We start from the raw sequence: 21143 nt of genomic DNA on the forward strand, positions 1-21143 counted from the left end.
GGGGGTCAGCTCCTAGAGAGTTGGGGGACCTGGCATGGGAGGCCAGTGGTCACTGTCAGCAGGAGAGACGTCTGGGCGTGACCCACGTGCCCACCGCTGCCCTGTGGCCCCACTCCCAGGCTGTCATCCTCTGCAAAGCTAGTTGTAACCTATTTTCCGAGCTGGGCTTTTTTCTTTCCTTTTTATTTTTCTATGTTGAATTGAGTTCATCTTTGGTGATGTAAAAAAAAAAATTGGTGCTCAATTATAATCATATCTAAGTGCCCCAAATTAAACTGCCCTGATCCATAAGCATTCATAACGGCATACAGTTAAGTTATATTAACAGTCAATATAATAAGCCTTCACCTTTATTGAAGCTGCTCTTGTTTCTACAGCAGTTCTTTAATCTATCTCAATAGATTTCTGGTGTACGGCGCATATAGATTTGGCCAGTGACAAGGGTTAGAGTAGTCTTGTAGAACATTTACTTGTAGCTCTGGAAAGCCCACATTCATCAGACGATAAAGTCAATCAGATTGTACCAGGATCAATGGAAGGCTTCTGGGATCCCTCTTAGGCTTGTAACGTGTTCACCTTCTATGGAGAGGATTCACACACACACACACACACACAGATACACACACACACATACACACATACACGCGATCTCTCTTTCACACACATACACCCCTCTGTCTTAAAGCCATTTATCTCTGAATGTCAAATTGCAATAATTAACCATTATTGATCTTAAATTCAATTAACTTCATTAGCACAGGTCATGGTGAGGGTGCTTGTAAGGGAAAGGCATTTGACAAGTGGCTTTGCTCGTGTGACATCCTGTGTTCCTGGTGGTGGCTACAGACTGTTCAGACTGTCTCCTCAGAGAGGCATAGAAGGCCGCTCTGAGACGTGGGCCCAGGACTGGGCGAGGGATCCACGCCAGGGGACTTGTGCAGCAGGAGACGGGGGGCTGCAGAGTAGCATTCGGGCACCCTTGGGAAAGGTAGACAAGGGAGCCTCTTAAGCACACATGTAGCTCATTTCCAGTGGCGGGGGGGATGCCGCCCCAGGTGCCCGCCCCGCCTCTCTCCAGAGAATGCTTTCCCATATGCTGCAGCCTTGTCACAGTGATGTTCAGAAACTTCCAGGGTTTGCTTGCCTCAAAAAGCAGCCTTTCCATTTGTAGTTTTACATGAAAAAAAACGACTTTCCCTTTTGACCAAGGAGAAGAGAAGAAACCCAGATCCCATGGTTGGGTCTGGCAGAGGGCTCTGGACACCTGCACCATGTGACGTTTTCTCCTTTACTTCCTGAGCATAATTTGTTATTTAATTTTCACTACAGCCCCCCCAAGGAAGGTTATATCACCCCATTTTACCAAGGATTGTATGCCATGCTTTTCAAAAATGAGGGGACTGTCCCTCTGTGTCCTCACACTTAAGCCGGATCTTTCAGTGTGTATTCAGGAGGGGAGCAGTGAGATAACGTGGGAAAGGCCTAACTTCTGACCTCCCATCCTAGTTCTGAGTCTTAGGAGTCCTGAGGTCTGCCTCCATCCCCTGATCTCTGTCTCTGAGCCTCCATCTTCCCGTCTGTTAAATGGAGCCCCTGATGTCCCTTGCCCTCCAGGGTTGTTAGATAGCTGGGTGGAGATCCTGCACAGGGAGGTCCCCAGGGATACAAAGCCCCCGGGGGTGGGGCCGTCCGTGAGGCACAGCCTCAGGGAGATGGGATGCTCCTGGCCCTTGCCCATTCGTTCTTCGTTTTTAATTCTTTACGGAAACGCAGCTTGGTGCTGAAGTGTCTCAAGGAAATAACACAAAACAAACAAAAAAGAGCAAGAGGAAGTCTGCCTTCCATATTTGTGACATATTTTCCTTTGAAAGTCTGATTCAATTCAAAGGATTTACCAAGCACCCAGCCTGTGCCAGGCCCCATGCGGGGCGCTGTGGAGACAGTGTCCTTGCCTGCCCGGGCCCAGCCCACTGTGGAAACAAGTGACTGTAGGATCCCTGAAAGGTGGTAAGCATGTAGAGGTCAGGAGGATAGGCTTGGGGTGGAGGGGCCAGAAAAACCCCAGCCAACACGGGACTTCAGCAGGGCATCCGGAGGTGAAATGTTTCTGGTTACGTGAGCAGAGCTGCAGAGGGACCTTCCCTGGGTACACAGGAAGCACCAGGGGAGCCGGGAGGTGCTGAGATCACAAAGGTCCCAGGGCCGCCTGAGGAGTGGCAGTTATCCCGGAGGCCATGGGCAGGGAGTGCCACTGGGTCCTCCCCACCATGCCAAGCACGGTGTCTGGGTGTCTGCTGAGCCGTCTCAGGCAATGCCTGCTGGTTCCTTCGCAGAGGGATGGGTGTTTGGAGGCTGTTAGGAGCATTGTTTCTGGGGCTGTCATTAGGGAATGGCAGGGAACAGCCAGGGACACATCTTCTGGTTTATTGTGAGGAGTCTCCCTCATGCCCTCAAAGCCTGGGTGTTTCTTGAGCACCTGTGTTAGACTCAAAAAATCCAGGCTCTAGAGCTTTCCGTTGACCCTAGGAAGGGGCAGGGCAGAGGAAGGGGGAGTGGAATAAACCACACAGTGTGGTTGACTCATTAACCAACAAACCACTCAGTAAACCACGTGGTTGACTCATTCAGCCTTGAGAGGTTATACTGCAGACCTCTCACCAAGCCCTTCACCACCCCGCCTGTCACACAGCACCTGTCCCTGCCATGTTCATCTCACGGCCTCAGGAGAGTCGGTGGGGTGATCGCAGAGCCGCAATGAGGAGAATTGAGGACTCTGCCCTGTGAGGGGATGGGGCTCACCTGGGTGTCAGCCCTGACTCTGAAGGAAGACCCACTGGTTCCCACCTGTGGTTGGGGGCGCCATGCCCCATGGGTGCTTTGGGTGTCGCTGCAGCCAGATGCCCGGGTAGCCCAGTAGCCTCTGAGGCCGGTGGAAAAGTGGCCGCCACCTCCTCCTTCCACTAAAGTCAGTGGTTTTAGCACAAAGTTCCCCCCTGTCTCTCTTTTCCCACAGTCCATCATGACCCTCCTCACCGAGAGTACCGATGGGCAGGAGGAAGCAGAGGCTGGAGCTGCTGACGGGCTTGTGGACATCCCACCAGGCTGGTCCCTGAGGCCTTGAGCCTTTGCATCCAGCCCCCAGCGCAGGAGCCCACTCTCACCCACACACCTGCCGTCCCCGAGGAAGTGTCCCAGGAGAAAGGGGCTTCGCCTGCCTTATTCTTTGCAGACAGTGCCCAGCACAGAGCTTGACACACAGGAAGTGCTTACTAAAAATAAATTTCCTTTCATACTTCTCAGCATTTCACGATACATTTATGAATGTTGTGCTTGTGAAAATTTCAGACCATGTAGAAGAGAGGCCCTTTTCTCCCCCTCCTCCTGCCGTCTCCCTCCGCAGCAACGGTGTCCCCTCTGGCACCCAGGGAACGCCCCTCACATCTCCGCGAGGATCCTTTTCCTGGGTGCCCGTCACACAAGCTCACACGCCAGCTCACACAGAAAACAGGGATCAGTGTTTGTGTTTCTGAGACTTCTCCCCGCCAACACTTGACAGTATGTCTTAGAGACCATTCCACATTAGAGTTTAGAGAATTGTCTCATTCTTTTAAAGTCAACTTTTCATTCAGTATAATATACAAAAAGACAGCAAACAAATACGGGTGTAGAGGGCGATGGATTTTCCCCAAATGAACACATTCATGTAACCATGGCCCAGATCCAGAAGTAGATCAGTTCCCGCACCCTGGGAATCCTTGGTGGCCCCTCCCAGTCACCCCCTCCCAATGGAACATCACAGATTAGTTTTGCCTGATTTTGAAACTGATGTAAATGAATTCAAACAGTATATTCATATTATCTTTCTTGTGTCTTTCCCTTAATATTATTTGTAAGATCCTTCCAGTTGTTTTGGATAACAATTCGTTCATTTTCACTGCTGTGTACCATTCTATTGTGTGGGTAGGCCACAATACCTTTATCCTTGCACTGTTGATGGACGTTTGGGTGGTTTCCAGTCTCTGTTATTATGAAGGATGTGCCAAAGGATATCACGGTCCCAGTCTTTTGGTGAGATATGTATGCATGTCTGCTGGGTAGAGATCCAGGAGGAGAATTGCTGTGTCACAGAGTGTATGTATGTGTAGCTTTAGCAGATAACTGCTAAATAGTTTCTCAAAGTGGTTGTACCCATTTATGTAGCGGCAGCCTCTGGGAATGAGAGTTCCAGTTGTTCACATCTTTGCTAGCACTGTTATTTGTCTCTTATCATTCTTGTGAATTGCTAAATATTATTTCATGGTATGGATGTTCCTTAGTTTGACTATCCACTTTTATGGTATTAGAAGAAATGTTCCTGAGGACCCCCTTAAACACAGGGTTTTTTTTTTTTGCACATGTATATTTCTGTGGTATAGATTCCTAGCTGGATCAAGAAGTATAACAGATTTTCAATATCGATACATGCTGCTCAATTACCCTTCATAAAATGGCCATGACAGGTAATACACGAGCCACTAGTAATAGTGCTGCTCTCATTACGTGTTGCTGTTTTGTTTCTTTTTTCTCCACAACCCCCTTTTGAAGATGGTGAGGTGTTGAGGGTTCTTGACTCTAGCACAAGAAACACCCAAGTCAAGACTATATAAAAATGAGTGAGACAGGGTATTTAAAGGAAACATGCAATGTGACACCGACCAGCCAACAGGTATTATTTATCTATTGGTTGGGGGAAACCTATTTTAATAAGTAGAAATGAAGTTGAAATCTATGGGCATTTATACATTTTGGTCAAAACTATAAAACATTTGAAACTTTACTTTTTTCAAGCTGACTGGGAAGATTACATCCCTGTCCTGGATGTGACCTATCCATTCAAATGGTCGTTACATGTGTATTAGCAGACCTGGGTGTGTGCTGGGTGTGTGCTCAGTCAGTGCTGGCTGAGTGCTGGTTGTGTGCTGGGCAAATGATGCCTGAGAGCTGGGTTGTAACTGCCCAACTGCTGGCAGGGCTACCAGCTTCGGGAAGGTCTGTCCAGGTGGCTACCATGCTGGTTGCCCAGTGCAGTGAGGGAAGGGCTGGGCTTCTCTGGAGTCGTTGAGAGCATCCTCTTTCCCGGTTTTCCCTGTGAGCATAAAATGAGGAACCTTGTTAGGAAACACCTTAGTGTTTTGTGCAGTGGTAGTGAGGGGGCATGAAGAGATGAGTGTGAAACAGGAGGGCACTTGGGGCTGCTCTGCCTACATCTGAGAGCGTGGGGGAAGCTGGTGGGAACTTCTGCCTGAGGTTACACTTGGTCTGTGTGGTTCTTAGACTAAGCAGCGCCTACCAAACTCTGTGAATTCGACCAGGAGTTACTCAGAGAGCTGACCTGCCAGGCTGTGTGAAGGGTACAGAGGTAAGGAGTGCCTGGTCCCTGACCCTGTAATGTATATGGAGAGACCATTTGTGCATGTACTTAGCCATTGTAAAAACTATGAGACATGAATGCCAGTAGGGATGTTCAAATAATAATGCCAATAATCGTTCCTGATATTTCTCTAGAACTTAGAGTTTAGAGGACTTTTCCATCCATTGTCTCATCTCTGAGATTAAAAAGGTCAGTTCCAGGGCTTCCCTGGTGGCGCAGTGGTTGAGGGTCCGCCTGCTGATGCAGGGGACACGGGTTCGTGCCCCGGTCCGGGAAGATCCCACATGCTGTGGAGCAGCTGGGCCCGTGAGCCATGGCCGCTGAGCCTGTGCTCCGCAGCGGGAGAGGCCACAGCAGTGAGAGGCCCGCGTACCGCAAAAAAAAAAAGGTCAGTTCCAGAGAGACAGGTGAGAAAGGATTTCCTGGGGGGAGGTGGAATGAGCAGGGTCTTGGAGGGCAGGACTGAGGATGTGAAAAGATGAAGCATCATATATGAAGTGAAAGAAACGGCGTCAGCCAAGGCAAGGCCAAAGCAGCATTATTAGGGAAGGTTAGTGTGTATGTCTGAGGGAGGTGGGCAGTGGAAGATAAACTTGGAAGGTAAAATGGAGCTTGGTTATGCGGGGCTTTGAATATCAAGCTGAGAAGTTTGTGTGTGAAGAAGGGCATTCCCTTGTGATCTATGTAACCAGGGCCATCTTGGCCACATAAAAGTAAAGCCCATGACTCTGAGCTGTTTATTTTGGTAACTTCTTATCCCTAACCCTAAAGCGTCTAGAGTATGTATTTAGTATTGTATACATGTTGGATGAAGGGATGGGTTTTTGGGTGGATGGATGGATGGTAGATGGGTAAATGGGTAAATGGATAGATGGGTAGATGATTAGGTAGATCAATTGCCTCCTCTTCCAAGTAAATCTTGATTACTCTTTCAAAAAAAATCATCCGTTGACCTTCTCCCTACTACAACTCTTTAGATGCTATGGAGAACAGCCAGTGAAGCTCAGGAAAATTTTGAATTGTATATGTACAGCCCATTTTGAAGAGGACCATTGTAAGAACTGTCCCAAATTTTCCCCAACCCATTGCCCTATTTTCAACTGTAGTTTCCCTGGGTCTTGAGATCACTGAGTGTGCAGACAGGTAAGAGTTCCACTTTGTTCCACAGCTGCCTCATAGGGGACCAAAGCTACCCCATGAGGTCACTCTGTCCTCCTCCAGGAGATCTTGTGCTCCAGAGCTGGAGGTGCGTAAGGCATAACTCTTCTTAGCCGTTATCGAGATTGACCACTGTTTATGGTGTCCCAGCATATCCCCTGCCCCTAATTCACCCGAGTCCTATTTGCTGCTTTCTGAAATCCCACCAAGGTGAGAAAATGTGTTCTTTGGATGAAGTTACTCTTCTAATTTACTAGATCCGTTACAGATTAGGATTTACCTTATGGGTTTTGTGGAATAACAGAGAAAAAGGCTATAGGGAAGAGGTTCAGACCCTAGAGGTTTTTTTTTTTTTTTTTTTAACTCCAGGTAGGCAGGAAACTAGGAAATATATGGAGCTCAGAAACAGAAAAGGGAATATGGCACCCACAGCAAGCTTTACTTCCTTCGCCACTCTTGCAAGGACTTACCTTCAGAAGCCATGCTTTGCCTGATAAACCGTCACTGCTTCCTAAGCCGAACTGACTGGAGTGTCAACCTAGCCACCCTCATCAACACAGGGATTAAGGTTCTGCCTTGTCAGCTCCAGGGTGGGTTAAGCACTCCTGTGGGGCATGGGGAGTGAGAGTATAGGTCCTCTGTGAGAGCTGGGTGTAGGGACCGCTGTTGATTCCCCCAGTGGTTCATATGTGCTTGAAGCCAAGGACAGAGGTGACTCAGTTGGTCCCCAAACTAATATTTATTTACTCTCTGTTATCTGAAGGTTTGTTTGAGGCAATTGCTTTGAATGTGAGTGTGTCCTTGCTACGTTTATTTTTCTTTGTGGTGAGGTTGCAGTAGGATGAGTATGGTTTCAGAACGGAGGGAGCTGGCTTCCCTCTCTGATCTCAGGAGCTTCCCAGCTTCCTGGCTTCCTCTGTCTGATCCATCTCTCCCGTGGGGAGGGTCCTGAGAAGGGGAGGGAGGTGGTCCAGAGGGGCTGCTGAGATGGCTGAATGAGGCCTTTTCACGACAACAAGAATCCAAGGAGACAAGCCCCGGCAGTGTTTTTCTTGACCTGGTGGGCAGTGGCGGCTCCAGGTTCAGCTTCTGGAGGCTCCCGGCCTCACCACCACATCTAGAGGAACAGGACTTGGCCTGGATACCGAATCTTCAGGACGGGCTGGGGTTTCCAGCAGCGGGGAGGTGTCCCCTGGGCCTCGCTGTCATTGGCCTCCTAGAGAATCCACAGCAGCCCATTGTGGCCTGAACGACTACTGGCCACTCTGGCTCTGCTGAAGGGCGGTGTTGCCTTATTCACACTGGCTTGATTCACCAATCAGCTAATGCCATGCCTTTCTTGGCATGAAATCATCGCAGGTTTATTAACACAGTGATACCCAACTGAACAAGCATTCATGTCGCACATTACATCAAATTAGCATGTACAAAATTAATATTCCTGACCTTGCTAGTGGGAAGAGCCATCAATCTAGGGGAGGTTGTCACCCCGCCGCGGCCAGCCTTCCAGAGAAGCCCTGACCATTATAGCTGCAGCCACCAGTTCCTTCCCCCACAGCCAAGCCTTGCACCCTAGCCTCCTCCCTGCCCAGCTTTGGCCCTTTGGGATTCTCCTGGTTCCTGGGAGGCCCCTGGTCTCCCTGGTACCATCCAAGAATGCCATTTCCTCTTTGTCCCCAGAGACTGCGACCTCTGTCACCCCAGATGGCTTGGGTGACATCTCTTGTGACTCCAGGTGGCCGGGTGGATGGAGAAGACTTGTGTTCTCTGCCGGGTTGTGACTTCCTGGGTACCAGCCACGAACACTCCTCTAGAATCAGTTTTCTTTCTCTGCTGCCTATTTAATATCCTAACGGAGGCCCAACAACTCAATCTAATCGCCTTTATATTACCCAGCGCGTTTAGCTAAGCTCCCCTCCACTCCATCACTCACTTCCTTCTGCCATCGCCTGGCTCTCTTGGCACCAGAAGGAAGTCTCCCATCAGAGTGCTTCTCCTTGGAACTCCCTCCCGGTCAGCAGCCAGCAGGGTGTACCCCATCTGGATTTCCACCTTATGCAGGACCCCTAAGCATCAGGGATCTGGGAGCATGTTGGTCATCGCTGGCCCAGGTCTGAGCACCCTGCCTGTCTCATTGCTTCTCACACCTTCCAGAGATCCTGGCAGCTTATTTTAGGGGCTCTCAGAACACCGGGGGATAACTCTGGGCCCCAAATCAGGCTGCACCAGACAGGGAAGATGCTGCCCATGTGGCTACACTCACAAAGGAGCCCTCCCGTCCCTGTCACAATTAGGTGTGCAACACATGTGCACAGAAGAGAGACCTGTGTAAAGAAAACCCAGAGGGGCACAGTGCACTTTGCGTGAGCCCTTCGTAAAGCAGAAATTCTTGTGTAGAATGGATCAATCTGGCTAGAGTTTCCAGGTGTGTTTAGAACAAGGTGTAATTCAGGTGACCTTTTTCTGGGAACTTTGAGCTCTTTCTCCCGTGAAGAGATGACTCAAGGCAGAAGCTGACCTGAAGTGGGGCTGCACTCAGCTCGGAGGAGGTGGCCAGGCTGGGGGCCGGGGGCTGCAGGGACACTGGCAGCCAGAGGGCTGTGGGCCTCTGGTGGCTCCTATCGCAGAAGGTCACCTGACTCTAACCACGCCCCCAGGGATGGGCGGAAACCGGGAATCAAGACAGCCGGGGGCAGTGGCGGGTGGGGCTGTGGGTAGAGGGGGGCTTGAGGACAGCCCAGGCCTGGGGGGAGGCACGTGCTGGGTCAGGGATGTTAACTTCGAACCCCGTGAATCCGATGGATGTCTCCCCCTTCCTCTCCCTCCTTCCCTTGCGCTTCATTTCCCTCCCTCCTCCCTCCCCTTCCTCTCTGGCTTGCTTCCTTTCCCACAGCCCACACCTTCAGGCCGCCAGAGGGATGGGGAGAAGAACACATGCCCCATGGGCACCTCTCACCTCAGCAGGGCTCTCTGCTGGTCCCCGCTGCCCCTCTTCCTGAAAGGCAGCTGGAGAATCTGGAGGTTTGGGCTCCATCACCTCAGAGGCCTGTCTTGACAAGCGTAGGACTCAGCCCAGAGGCTGTCCCAGGACCCGCCTCCTGGGTATGGGGACTGCAGGATGGGCCCGTGTACTTCCATGGAGTCGGTGCACCTGTGCTCGTAGAGCCCTTTTCACTTGGGAAAGTCCTTTCTGCTCACTGCTTATGACTTCCTTGTTGTTTTGCAAACACCTGGGAGGTGGGTGTGGCATCAGTTGTGCCCCCACACACACCGCCCCCATTCGTGGGGAAAAAAACTGGAGCCCAGAGACTTGAAGTCCGTCTCATGGCCACATGGACACCATGGGGCAGAGCAGGGGCTGAGACCCGGGTTCATGGTCTGTGACATCACTCAGCTGAACAGAAAAACGCACAACACGGGAACACCAACAAAAACGGCAGGTCGTCTTGGAGTCCAGGGTGGCACCTTCATGGCCACCTCTCCAGGTGGGGCTCCTGGGGCTTCCCACCAGCCCACCCCTGTTGTTACCGGGAGTCTGCTCTGTTATGGGCCCAGGTGTGGAGTGGAGGGGAGGGCTTCAGAGGTGACCAAGACACCTGTGATGATCTTGGTGTATTTCTGTGTCCAAGCACAGCTAGAACAGTTGAGAAGACTCGGGCCTCCCTAGGCCTTTAGGCAGGGTGTTTATTAAAACTCGACTTGAGGGCTTCCCTGGTGGCACAGTGGTTGAGAGTCCGCCTGCCGATGCAGGGGACACGGGTTCGTGCCCTGGTCCGGGAAGATCCCACATGCCACGGAGCGGCTGGGCCCGTGAGCCGTGGCCGCTGAGCCTATACGTCCGGAGCCTGTGCTCCGCAACGGGAGAGGCCACAACAGTGAGAGACCTGTGTACCGCAAAACAAAACAAAACCCCCAGCAGCACCCCAGGGCCCCTCTCCCCGCACCAGTCCTGCACCGAGACCTCCAGCTCAGGCCCTCTCCTTACTGTCCTCACCGCTAGAATAATCTCTTCTTTCTACCTCTTCTCAAATCTCCATCACTGGTTTTCTTTCCCTCCTTCCCTCACCGCCCTTGGGGGTCTCTCTCTGTCTCTATCTCTCTCCATCTCTGTCTCTGTCTTTCTGCCTCTTTCTGTATCTTTGTCTCTGTCTCTCTCCACCTCTTTGTTTCTGTCTCTGTTTCTCTCTCTGCCCCTTCCCAGCACCACCCTAGTCCTGGTGGATTCTTCCCTCTTTCCCGCAACTTTCTCCCGTTGTTCTCGCTCTGATCCCTGCCCCCCACTCTCTCCTCACCCTTCTCCAGCCCTGTCCTTCTTCAGCCCCACCCCTTCCTCTCCCTGCCTCTTCATCCCCCTCCATCGCAGTCACTGAGGATAGAGGATGCCCATTCAAGGTACAAGAGGAGGTGCTCTTGTACCTTGAATGGGCCACCTGTCCTGAAGAGAGGGGAGGGGGGGGCCCAGGACGCTTTAGCCAGTAATTCATCTTCCCAGGCAGTCTTGGGAATTTGAAAACAGGGTTATAACTACAGAACCCTCATTTCAGCCCAGAAAATGCAAAAATCCGCAGGACGGTTTACTTTGAAATTGCTTCTGGGAGCAGGGCGCAGCCACGCCCTCTTTTCCTTCTCTCCAGCTCCCTCCAAAGCTGCCCTACCCCCGTCCCAGCCCCGCCCCACGGCTGGAGACCCACCCCCACAGGGACACCCCTCAGTTCCTTCACCTCCTTGTTTGCACAGCAGTGTGATGAAGGTAGTTCCCACTTGCCCAGAACTGAATTCCATTATGGCCCAGCTTACTGTTTTTTATTTATATCAAAAGTATTCATTCCTTTTTACCTAGCGGTTGGGTTTAGTTAATGATGATAATAAATATTAATGAGGTTGCTGCTGCCTCCAGACCTTCTGATTGCTGCACTGGCTGGCTGCTCGCTCCTTGGACAGTCCGCTGTCACTGTGGCCACGTCTTGGAAGGCACGAGCCCCAGGGAGCTGCGGGAGGGGACTCAGGACCCTCCTGGAGGGGCAGGCATGGGATCCAACGGGGATGGGGCATCAGGGAAGGCTCTGATGCGGCAGAGGCTCACTCCATGCTCCTTCTGTGTGATTCCCTCAGGAGTGTAGTCAAATCCCCTTTATACTGACTCCTGAGGGGAGTCCTGACTCCTGAGGGGTCCCCACAGAGGGCTTGGGAGTGTCCCATTTAACTTGTTGCAACTGAAGTTTCCTAGGCTGCAAAAGGGAAATCATTTTATCCACCTGCCAGGACCATTGAAAGGATCAAATGCAGTGAATGTGAAAATGGTTCATAAACATGCACATATTAGGTAGGAGTGTGGTTTTTTCATCGCTTGACATTCCAGGGCATTGGGCTGTGGAACTTTGTAGAAAGCCTCTGTAAGTGTGAGAGCTTTTTGTTTCTCATGAACATGCATCTCTGCCCAAGAGTCCCGTTTGGTTCTGGGCATGCCAAGTTCCTGAGTTCATCCAGTTGTCCAAAAATGTGTCCTTGGCCCTCAGCTTTGGGGTGTTGGATTGACGTCTTGCTGCTTGAAGAGCTTACATTTCATTGAAGGGGAGAGCAGGTGGGGATGTAATAGGGAAGCAGTCACAGCAATTGGTAAGGGTTCACCTCTTGGAGAGGAACTTTTTCCACTGAGCGACTTGGGGAAAAATGAAACACAGGCCCCAGTCCATCCTTCCTTGAGTCTCCACTCTCGTGTGTTTCTTTGCATCTTTGCAGCTGATGATTTGGTTTGAATGCGAGTCCCTCCCCCTTACAGTTCAGGGCCTCCTGTGCTGGAACCGGCAGCAGAGGTCTCTATTTTAATAGTTTTTGTTCAAGAGAAAATAGTGATGCTGATGCATTCTTGGAGAGGTGTACTGGGATGTGGGCACAGCCAGGGGTGACTCCAGTGCAAGGAGACCACCATCTGGGGGGGCTTCCTCCCCTCTTCCTCAGTGGAGGGTTCTGTCATCCTGTCCCCCAGAGGCCGGTCCTCATGCCACTTATGCTCAGAAAACGGATCCAGGAAGGACTTCGGATCAGACCCCAGCACATCTGCTTTCTCGGGGACCAGCTGGTGTCTGGATCCATCTAGATGTCCTGGCAACTGTTTAGGAGGTTTGAAGAAGTCACCTATGGTGTTCATTCATTCATTCACTCATTCATTCCGTGGATGTGTGTTGAGTGGCTACTCTGGGCCAGACGGTAGGGTTGCAGCAGATTTGGGGGGGGCGGGCGCGGCTGGTCCTGACCCCATGAAGCTGACAGTCTGTTGGAACACCCTGGAACATCTGCTGTAAGCTAGAGATTTCAGTGGTGTGCCTTGTAAAAAGAAGGGAGTGGGTGGCGTGCTAAGGGGACAAAGTTGGGGTCGAGAAGCCCCCTTCCCCAGATATTACATTCCACTGAAGCCCAGGGAGGGGTAGATGGCTCCCCCTCCTCTTTGAATCTGCCCCAGGGTTTCCAGCACAAGAGGCAGCAGTGCAGAGTTAGAAGCTCTGGCACGTTCTAGAAGCCGAGAGGCTGGAGAGGAAGTAGGGCCGAGATGGTGGAGGACTCTGGGGCAATGGGAGGTCACTGAGGGTGTTCCACGGGCGGGGGTGGGGCGTTACCCACCCGCTGAATGGTAAGGATCCGGTGGCTTCTGTCTGGAGAACAGAGGGAAGGGGCTGGGGCTGGAGTCAGGGGTTCCTTGAGGAGGGGTGAGAGATGCTGGGGTCGGAGGGAACAGAGGCTGGAAATAAGCATCTTGCTGCTGGATGTGACCTCCAATCATTCTCTTTCCAAAGCAGGGAGCAAGTGTCTGTTGCTCACCTACTATGTGCAGGATTTTAAGAGTACAGTGGGCCCTTGGCCTTGGAGAATCCAGACAGGAAAAGGAGAAAGTTACGCAGAAAGTTACATAGCAGCAGGGATCCAAATAACCGTCCACAGTAGTGAAGCCTCCCAAGGCCTGATTACCTGTGCGCGATTACCTGTCAGGTCCAAGCCGGGGACAGGGCCTGCCATCGGCTCCCTGACAGGAGGGACCCCTGATGGCCACCTCGGTGGGGCTGGCTTCTCACCCAGTGCCCCCCCCAGCCCCCTGTTGACCTCTCACTGCCCACCCAGTCTGTGATGGAGACACCCAGTCCCCCTCGCCTCCTGGCCTGATCTGGGGCATCACCTGTCCCAGTGAGGACGTTCTTCCTCCTCTCCGGCTGGGGACTTTGCTGGTTAGTGCAGAGCAGAAGGGACAAAGGAGTGACTTAACGGCTGCGTGCCTGTCAGGAGCAGCGCGTGGAGGGGATGAGCCAGAGCAAGTGGGCTTTGCCTCACTACCCTTTCCTCAGAAAAGCCACGAAACAGAGAAGTAGAGGAGGAGGGCCTTACAGATCAGGCCACATTGCCCTGTCACTTACCCATGGGGAAATGGAGGCCGAGAGAAAGAAAAGGATATCCTGGCAGGCGTGGGATGCGATCAGAATTAGTGGAATGAATGAACCTTTCCATCCCTTCATCCCCTCTGCCATCTCTCTGGGCCCGTTTCAGCTTTCTCACCACTATTTGAAGTTCAGTCATCAAAAGTGGATGTGATATTCTCGGAGGAGTGCAATTATTGCAAAACATAGCAGAAGGATTCGTGCTTTGCCCTCCAAGTACTTCTCACTGTTGGGTCTGGAAAGCAAATGGCTGTTTTAGGAGGTGGTGAGGTCCCTGTCAGGGCAGTGTGCAAGGGTGCTTGTAAGGAGCCTCAGAAACCATGACAAGGGTGGTGTGTGGGGTGATGCCACGTCTCCCAGGATCCAGGGCCTCTTGGCCCTGAAGCTTTTTAATTTTCCTCAGAGTAGGATTTGGTTCCCACCAGGGGGGTTGGCCTTACTTTTCTTTCAATATTAATTTCCTCCTCAGTCATCAGACTGATGACATTCTGATACTGCTGTGCGATTTCCAAGGCATATTGGGGCTCGCTGGGGGCCAGCTCAGGGTGGGAGCCGGCCAGGCTGATGATGGTGCGTGTGTGTGCTATGGGGGGCGCTCCAGACAGCCTGCTGTGCTCCCCACACCGTGCCGCGGCTTCCACGGGGGCCACGCTGCCCCTGGGTGGGAGGTGGACCGGCAGAGCCACCAACATTCCCTTAGCTGGTGGCCTTCATGCCACATTGCGCTCGTTCGTGTCCACCGTTAGCTCTGGCTTCTTTTGCCTGCCTGGTGTGTCTCTCCTGTCGTGGCCAGATGGGGCCATTTCTGGATTCCTGCCCCTCCTGGACTGAATTCCGTGGGAGCCGTGATGGGTGTGGTTCACGCTGCGGACCGTGGCTCCCAGGGCCATTTCCGGGAGAGAAGGGGCCTCTGGGATCTACCCTATTCACACGGGGCTGGGCAGGGACACAGGCCATTGTGGTTTTCCCCTTCCTTAAAGACGCAGTGTTCCAAATGAGGCCCCTTGGATGCAAACGTTATACCTACTCGCACCCAGTGCATTTCTGCGGACAGTCAGACCCACATCGCCCTGCTCTAGCTCCTCTGCGAGAGTAATGCAGATCTGCCTGGATGCTCTGACTTGGTTCTGCTGGGTGTCCCCTGGCCAGGGTGGTCGGCTGACCGGGTTTGCCCAGGACTGAGAGGATCCCCGGGCTGTGGAACTTTCGGTGCTGAAACCAGGAGAGTTCCAGGCAAACTGCGATTCTTGGTCACTTTGCCCCCAGCTCCCCTCCCTGCAGACCTGCCAGCCCTGTTGTGGGGTTTGAGTGTGCTGAAGCCGAGGATGGTGTGCAGAGGGGGAGATACCTTCTTTCCTTTTTATTTTCCTCTTCCTTTCCCAACAGGAGCATTCATTTTCCCCCTTGTGACCAGCACCGTAGTCCGCTATCCACTGTGGCCCTGGCCCTAGGAAAAGAGCTTGTTTGCCATGTCAGCTCCAAGTGCATGGCCTTGAACTGAAGGTTCACCACAGCTGACCGGAGCAGGGCACTTTCTTCTGGTCATTTGGGAAGAACATTCCACAGCTCCAGCCCAAAACTCTTGTTTCACTGTTTGCATATAAGCAGAAGCATCCCTGCCTCTACAGCTGATCCGAATGTGTGTACCTGGGACACTCTTCCCATCCAAATTCAAATCACCTCGGTGTTGGGATGTCGGCAGTTTCAGCTTAGAAATCTTGGTGCTCAAAGGGGTCTTAGGAAAGAAGAAAATCGCACATGACCTGGAAGGAAGAGCCAGGGGAAATATCTGTGTGGCTTCCTGGGACTCTTCTTTGAGTCATTTCACTGTTTTGTTTTTTTTTTTTTTTTTTTTCTGGTGTGAAATTGATTTGGGGCCCCGATCTCTAAAGTTATGGGAGTGAATTCCACAAACAAAGTTTCCTTTTCTTTCCTAGGAACTTTTAATCAGCCATGCAGTTAGCACTGTGCCATTCCAGCTGCCTCACACACTCAGCCACTGGCCTTTAGAAGCAAACAGGTATTGAGGAGCTGACAAGAAATTACTTTTCATTCCTTTTCTGGCTTAACATTTTCACTCACCACAGGGCTGGCCATGCCTAATTTTCACGAGATCAACCCAACTTGGTTTACAGTGTCAGGCAAGCTCCAGTAAGGAAAAACCAAAGTCACTGAACACAAAAGAATGAAAAAATATATATATATCACTCAGTTCCATGAATGCAAGTGTTCTCCTGGCTTTGCATCTCTGGAGTGCGTCTTCCAGAACCCATGGCTGCTCAGCCCTGCTCAGAGCACCTCCACCTGCTCGGAAGTACAGGCTGGATTTACATCCCCAGTTACATTGCTTCCAGAAAGACAGGATCCCTGTTGGATGCCCATGAAGCTTATGCTGAGTAAATATTGACAAAGTAGTCTAAAGAGCAAACACTTTGACATTTGTAAGGTCCACTGGAAGGTCTTGTATATATTTATACAGCAGGAATGAGCACCGCATACCAATTTGCCTGAACTTGTTCTGACATAATTCTGCATGGATAGTGTGTGTGCCGGTTGCTGAGAACGGCTGAGTGTACACATGGGGGACACGGCCAGGGCTGGGTGGTGGCGGGTCAGAGTCTTCCTTCCCATCTAGAACAAACCAACACCTGTCCAAGCTTCTATAAGGAAACTTACTTTAAGCTTCGATAAGACCTACTTTTTCAGAAGGAAGAAAGCCACAAAACCTTGTTTTTAATTTACTGCAATTGATGTACTTTCTTTTTACTTTGTAAAAATTGTAGTGATGTTTTTGTGCTTTATATTTATTAAAGATTGAGCCTCAAAAATGTAATGAGTAAAAAATGCTTGCTTAATTTAAATTGTGAATCTGTCTGTTAAGAAATGCATTAGGGGTAGGAGAAGCATAAGACATATTAATTGACAGACAGGAACTGCTGTCTCTGAGGTTGATACAAGTAATTTATTACTTTAGAAATGAATGCCACCTCCAGAATGTGCTTCATTAATTTCAAATTTAGTTTTAATTTCAAGCTGTTGCCCCTTGAGAAGAAAAAGGTGGCAAATTATGTTTGAAGAGCAGATTTTTTTTTTTTTTTTGCTCCAAAGAAACACCACATTTTAACTATTTAATTTTACAAATAAATGTGCCTGTCTGCTTTGCTGCGTTTTCCCGAGAGCCGAGAAAATGTTCTAGGTAAGATCAACACTTACTAATGCTTTTCTTTCTTTCTTTCTCTCCTTCTCCCTGTGTCCCTTCTTTCTGTCCTACTTGTCCCACCTGTTATCACGGCAGCCTATGTTTCAGATGAGTTAAAGGCTGCCGCCCTGGTAGACGAAGATATAGACCCAGAGGAGAGCCTGGCAGATGGGGAGCCCTCGGCTAAGTACATGTGCCCAGAAAAGGAGCTCAGCAAGACCTGCCCCAGCTACCAGAACTCCCCAGCGGCTGAGTTTTCCAGCCACGAGATGGACAGTGAGTCCCACATCAGTGAGACTAGTGACCGGATGGCCGACTTTGAAAGTGGCTCCATCAAGAACGAAGAGGAGACCAAGGAGGTGGCGGTCCCACCGGAAGACTCGACCGTGTCGGACAGCCTGGAGCAGATGAAGGCCGTGTACAACAACTTCCTCTCCAACTCGTACTGGTCCAGCCTCACCCTCAACCTGCACCAGCCGTCCTCGGAGAAGAACAACGGGAGCTGCAGCAGCAGCAGCAGCAGCAGCAGCAGCTGCGGCAGCGGGAGCTTCGACTGGCACCAGAGCGCCATGGCCAAGACCCTGCAGCAGGTGTCACAGAGCCGCCTGCTGCCCGAGCCCAGCCTGTTCAGCACCGTGCAGCTGTACCGGCAGAGCAGCAAGCTCTACGGCTCCATCTTCACGGGGGCCAGCAAGTTCCGCTGCAAGGACTGCAGCGCCGCCTACGACACCCTGGTGGAGCTGACGGTGCACATGAACGAGACGGGGCACTACCGCGACGACAACCACGAGACTGACAACAACAACCCCAAGCGCTGGTCCAAGCCCCGCAAACGCTCGCTGCTGGAAATGGAAGGGAAGGAGGACGCCCAGAAGGTGCTGAAGTGCATGTACTGCGGCCACTCGTTCGAGTCCCTCCAGGACTTGAGTGTCCACATGATCAAAACGAAACACTACCAAAAAGTGCCTCTGAAGGAACCTGTCACTCCCGTCGCAGCCAAAATCATCCCTGCCACTCGCAAGAAGGCCTCGCTGGAGCTGGAGCTCCCCAGCTCCCCGGACTCCACCGGCGGCACCCCCAAAGCTGCCATGGCGGACACGAACGACGTGCTTCAGAAGAACTCCAACCCATACATCACGCCAAATAACCGCTACGGCCACCAGAACGGGGCCAGCTACGCCTGGCACTTCGAGGCCCGCAAGTCCCAGATCCTCAAGTGCATGGAGTGTGGCAGCTCACATGACACGCTGCAGGAGCTCACGGCCCACATGATGGTGACCGGCCACTTCATCAAGGTCACCAGCTCGGCCATGAAGAAGGGGAAGCCCATCGTGGAGACGCCTGTCACGCCCAGCATCACCACCCTGCTGGATGAGAAGGTGCAATCCGTGCCCCTGGCCGCCACCACCTTCACGTCCCCCTCCAACACGCCCGCCAGCGTCTCCCCGAAACTGAACGTGGAGGTCAAGAAGGAGGCCGACAAGGAGAAAGCGGTCACCGACGAGAAGCCTAAGGAAAAGGAGAAGGCCTGTGAGGAGGAGAAGTACGACATCTCTTCCAAGTACCACTACTTGACTGAGAACGACTTAGAAGAGAGTCCCAAGGGGGGGCTCGATATCCTCAAGTCCCTAGAAAACACAGTGACGTCTGCCATCAATAAGGCCCAGAACGGCACCCCCAGCTGGGGGGGCTACCCCAGCATCCACGCCGCCTACCAGCTCCCCAACATGATGAAGCTGTCTCTGGGCTCCACGGGGAAGAGCGCAGCCCTGAAGCCCGTGTTTGGCAACAGTGACATCGTGTCCCCCACGAAGAACCAGACCCTGATCTCTCCGCCCAGCAGCCAGACCTCCCCCATGCCCAAGACAAACTTTCACGCCATGGAGGAGCTGGTGAAAAAGGTCACCGAGAAAGTTGCCAAAGTTGAGGAGAAAATGAAGGAGCCCGAGGGCAAGCTTTCTCCGCCCAAGCGGGCCACCCCGTCCCCGTGCAGCAGCGACATCAGCGAGCCCATCAGGATGGAGGCGTCCAGCGACGGGGGCTTCAAAAGCCAGGAGGACAGCCCCAGCCCCCAGCGGGACGGCTGCAAGGAAGGGAGCCCCCCAGCAGAGCCGGTGGAGAACGGCAAGGACCTGGTGAAGCCCCTGAGCAGCGGCCTGAGCAGCAGCACGGCCATCATCACCGACCACCCGCCAGAGCAGCCCTTCGTTAACCCTCTGAGCGCCCTCCAGTCGGTCATGAACATCCACCTGGGCAAGGCTGCCAAGCCCTCCCTGCCTGCCCTCGACCCCATGAGCATGCTCTTCAAGATGAGCAACAGCCTGGCCGAGAAGGCAGCGGTGGCCACCCCCCCACCCCTGCAGTCCAAGAAAGTGGACCACCTCGACCGCTATTTCTACCACGTCAGCAACGACCAACCCATAGACTTGACAAAAGGGAAGAGTGACAAAGGCTGCCCTTTGGGTTCAGTGCTTTTGTCACCCACGTCCACATCCCCAGCAACCTCCTCATCCACGGTGACAACGGCAAAGACGTCCGCCGTCGTATCGTTCATGTCCAACTCGCCGCTCCGCGAGAACGCCTTGTCAGATATATCCGATATGCTGAAGAACTTGACAGAGAGCCACACGTCAAAGTCCTCCACCCCTTCCAGCATCTCCGAGAAGTCTGACATTGACGGGGCCACCCTGGAGGAGGCCGAGGAGGTGACGCCTGCGCAAAAGAGGAAGGGCCGCCAATCAAACTGGAACCCCCAGCACCTGCTGATCCTCCAGGCCCAGTTTGCCGCCAGCCTCCGGCAGACCTCAGAGGGCAAGTACATCATGTCGGACCTGAGCCCCCAGGAGCGCATGCACATCTCAAGGTTCACCGGGCTCTCCATGACCACCATCAGCCACTGGCTGGCCAACGTGAAGTACCAGCTGCGAAGGACAGGTGGAACAAAGTTCCTCAAAAACTTGGACACTGGCCACCCCGTGTTCTTTTGTAATGACTGCGCGTCACAAATCAGGACTCCCTCCACGTACATCAGCCATCTCGAGTCACACCTGGGCTTCCGGCTACGGGATTTGTCCAAACTGTCCACCGAACAGATTAACAATCAGATAGCACAAACCAAGTCACCGTCGGAAAAATTGGTGACGTCCTCCCCCGAGGAGGACCTGGGGACCTCCTACCAGTGCAAACTTTGCAATCGGACCTTTGCGAGCAAGCATGCGGTTAAACTTCACCTCAGCAAAACACACGGGAAATCCCCAGAGGACCACCTTCTGTATGTTTCCGAGTTAGAGAAGCAGTAGCGTTTGCTTTTGATGAAAGCGACTGTGATTTGCTTTGAGGGAAACTGTTGCAGGCACCTTAAGGCCCCTCTGTCTTGTTCTAGGCACATGTTCTTATTTTAACTGCAGAGAATCACTCTGGGCTGGACTGTTTTGTATAACTGTACAGTGTTTAATAGAGGTGCATACTCAGCTGTTGTCACTGGTAAAATATGAAGGTTAAAACGCAGTGGTTAAGTGTTTGGAACTTTGTGTAAATGGGATTTAGTTGTGAGCATCCCCTGATGCTTCAAGCTGCATGCATTAACAGACAGTTTAATTAAGCATTTATGACGAAACCGGCCCCATTTTTCCACGCGGCCGAGTGTGCTGGCATTTTTCACCCTTTCATCTTTAGCCCTCTGAGTACTTTGAAGCACTTTTGCATTAATTTGGTTAAAAAATAAAATAAAAGAATAATAATGTATGAAGCTCTGTTTTTTAAACTCCTTACCAGCTTAGTTATAATTAATAATATGAACCTCCATTTATGCAGGTCTGCAGGGGTATAACACGCCTTGAAATTTAAAAGAATATTATTTTCACATTGAAACATAGATGTATATATTGTATAGATTTCAGACTCTCTTATGAAAAATGTGATTGTGGGTAAATGACCTTTTTTCCTGCATTTA

General features: G+C 51.8%; 1 protein-coding gene across 1 annotated transcript in view; it reads left to right on the plus strand.

The window, feature by feature from the left end:
• The window catches only part of TSHZ3 (teashirt zinc finger homeobox 3), a 68295-nt gene extending 47805 nt beyond the window's left edge, over nt 1-20490 (plus strand). Inside the window, exons 3-5 of the mRNA XM_065898358.1 lie at nt 13553-13617; nt 13682-13744; nt 17288-20490. Coding sequence (XP_065754430.1) covers nt 13553-13617; nt 13682-13744; nt 17288-20490 — 3331 coding nt within the window. The remainder of the gene's footprint in view (nt 1-13552; nt 13618-13681; nt 13745-17287) is intronic.
• The last annotated feature ends 653 nt before the right edge of the window (nt 20491-21143 follow it).

The sequence above is a fragment of the Phocoena phocoena genome, chromosome 20, assembly GCF_963924675.1.
Source record: "Phocoena phocoena chromosome 20, mPhoPho1.1, whole genome shotgun sequence".
Lineage (NCBI taxonomy): Eukaryota > Metazoa > Chordata > Mammalia > Artiodactyla > Phocoenidae > Phocoena > Phocoena phocoena.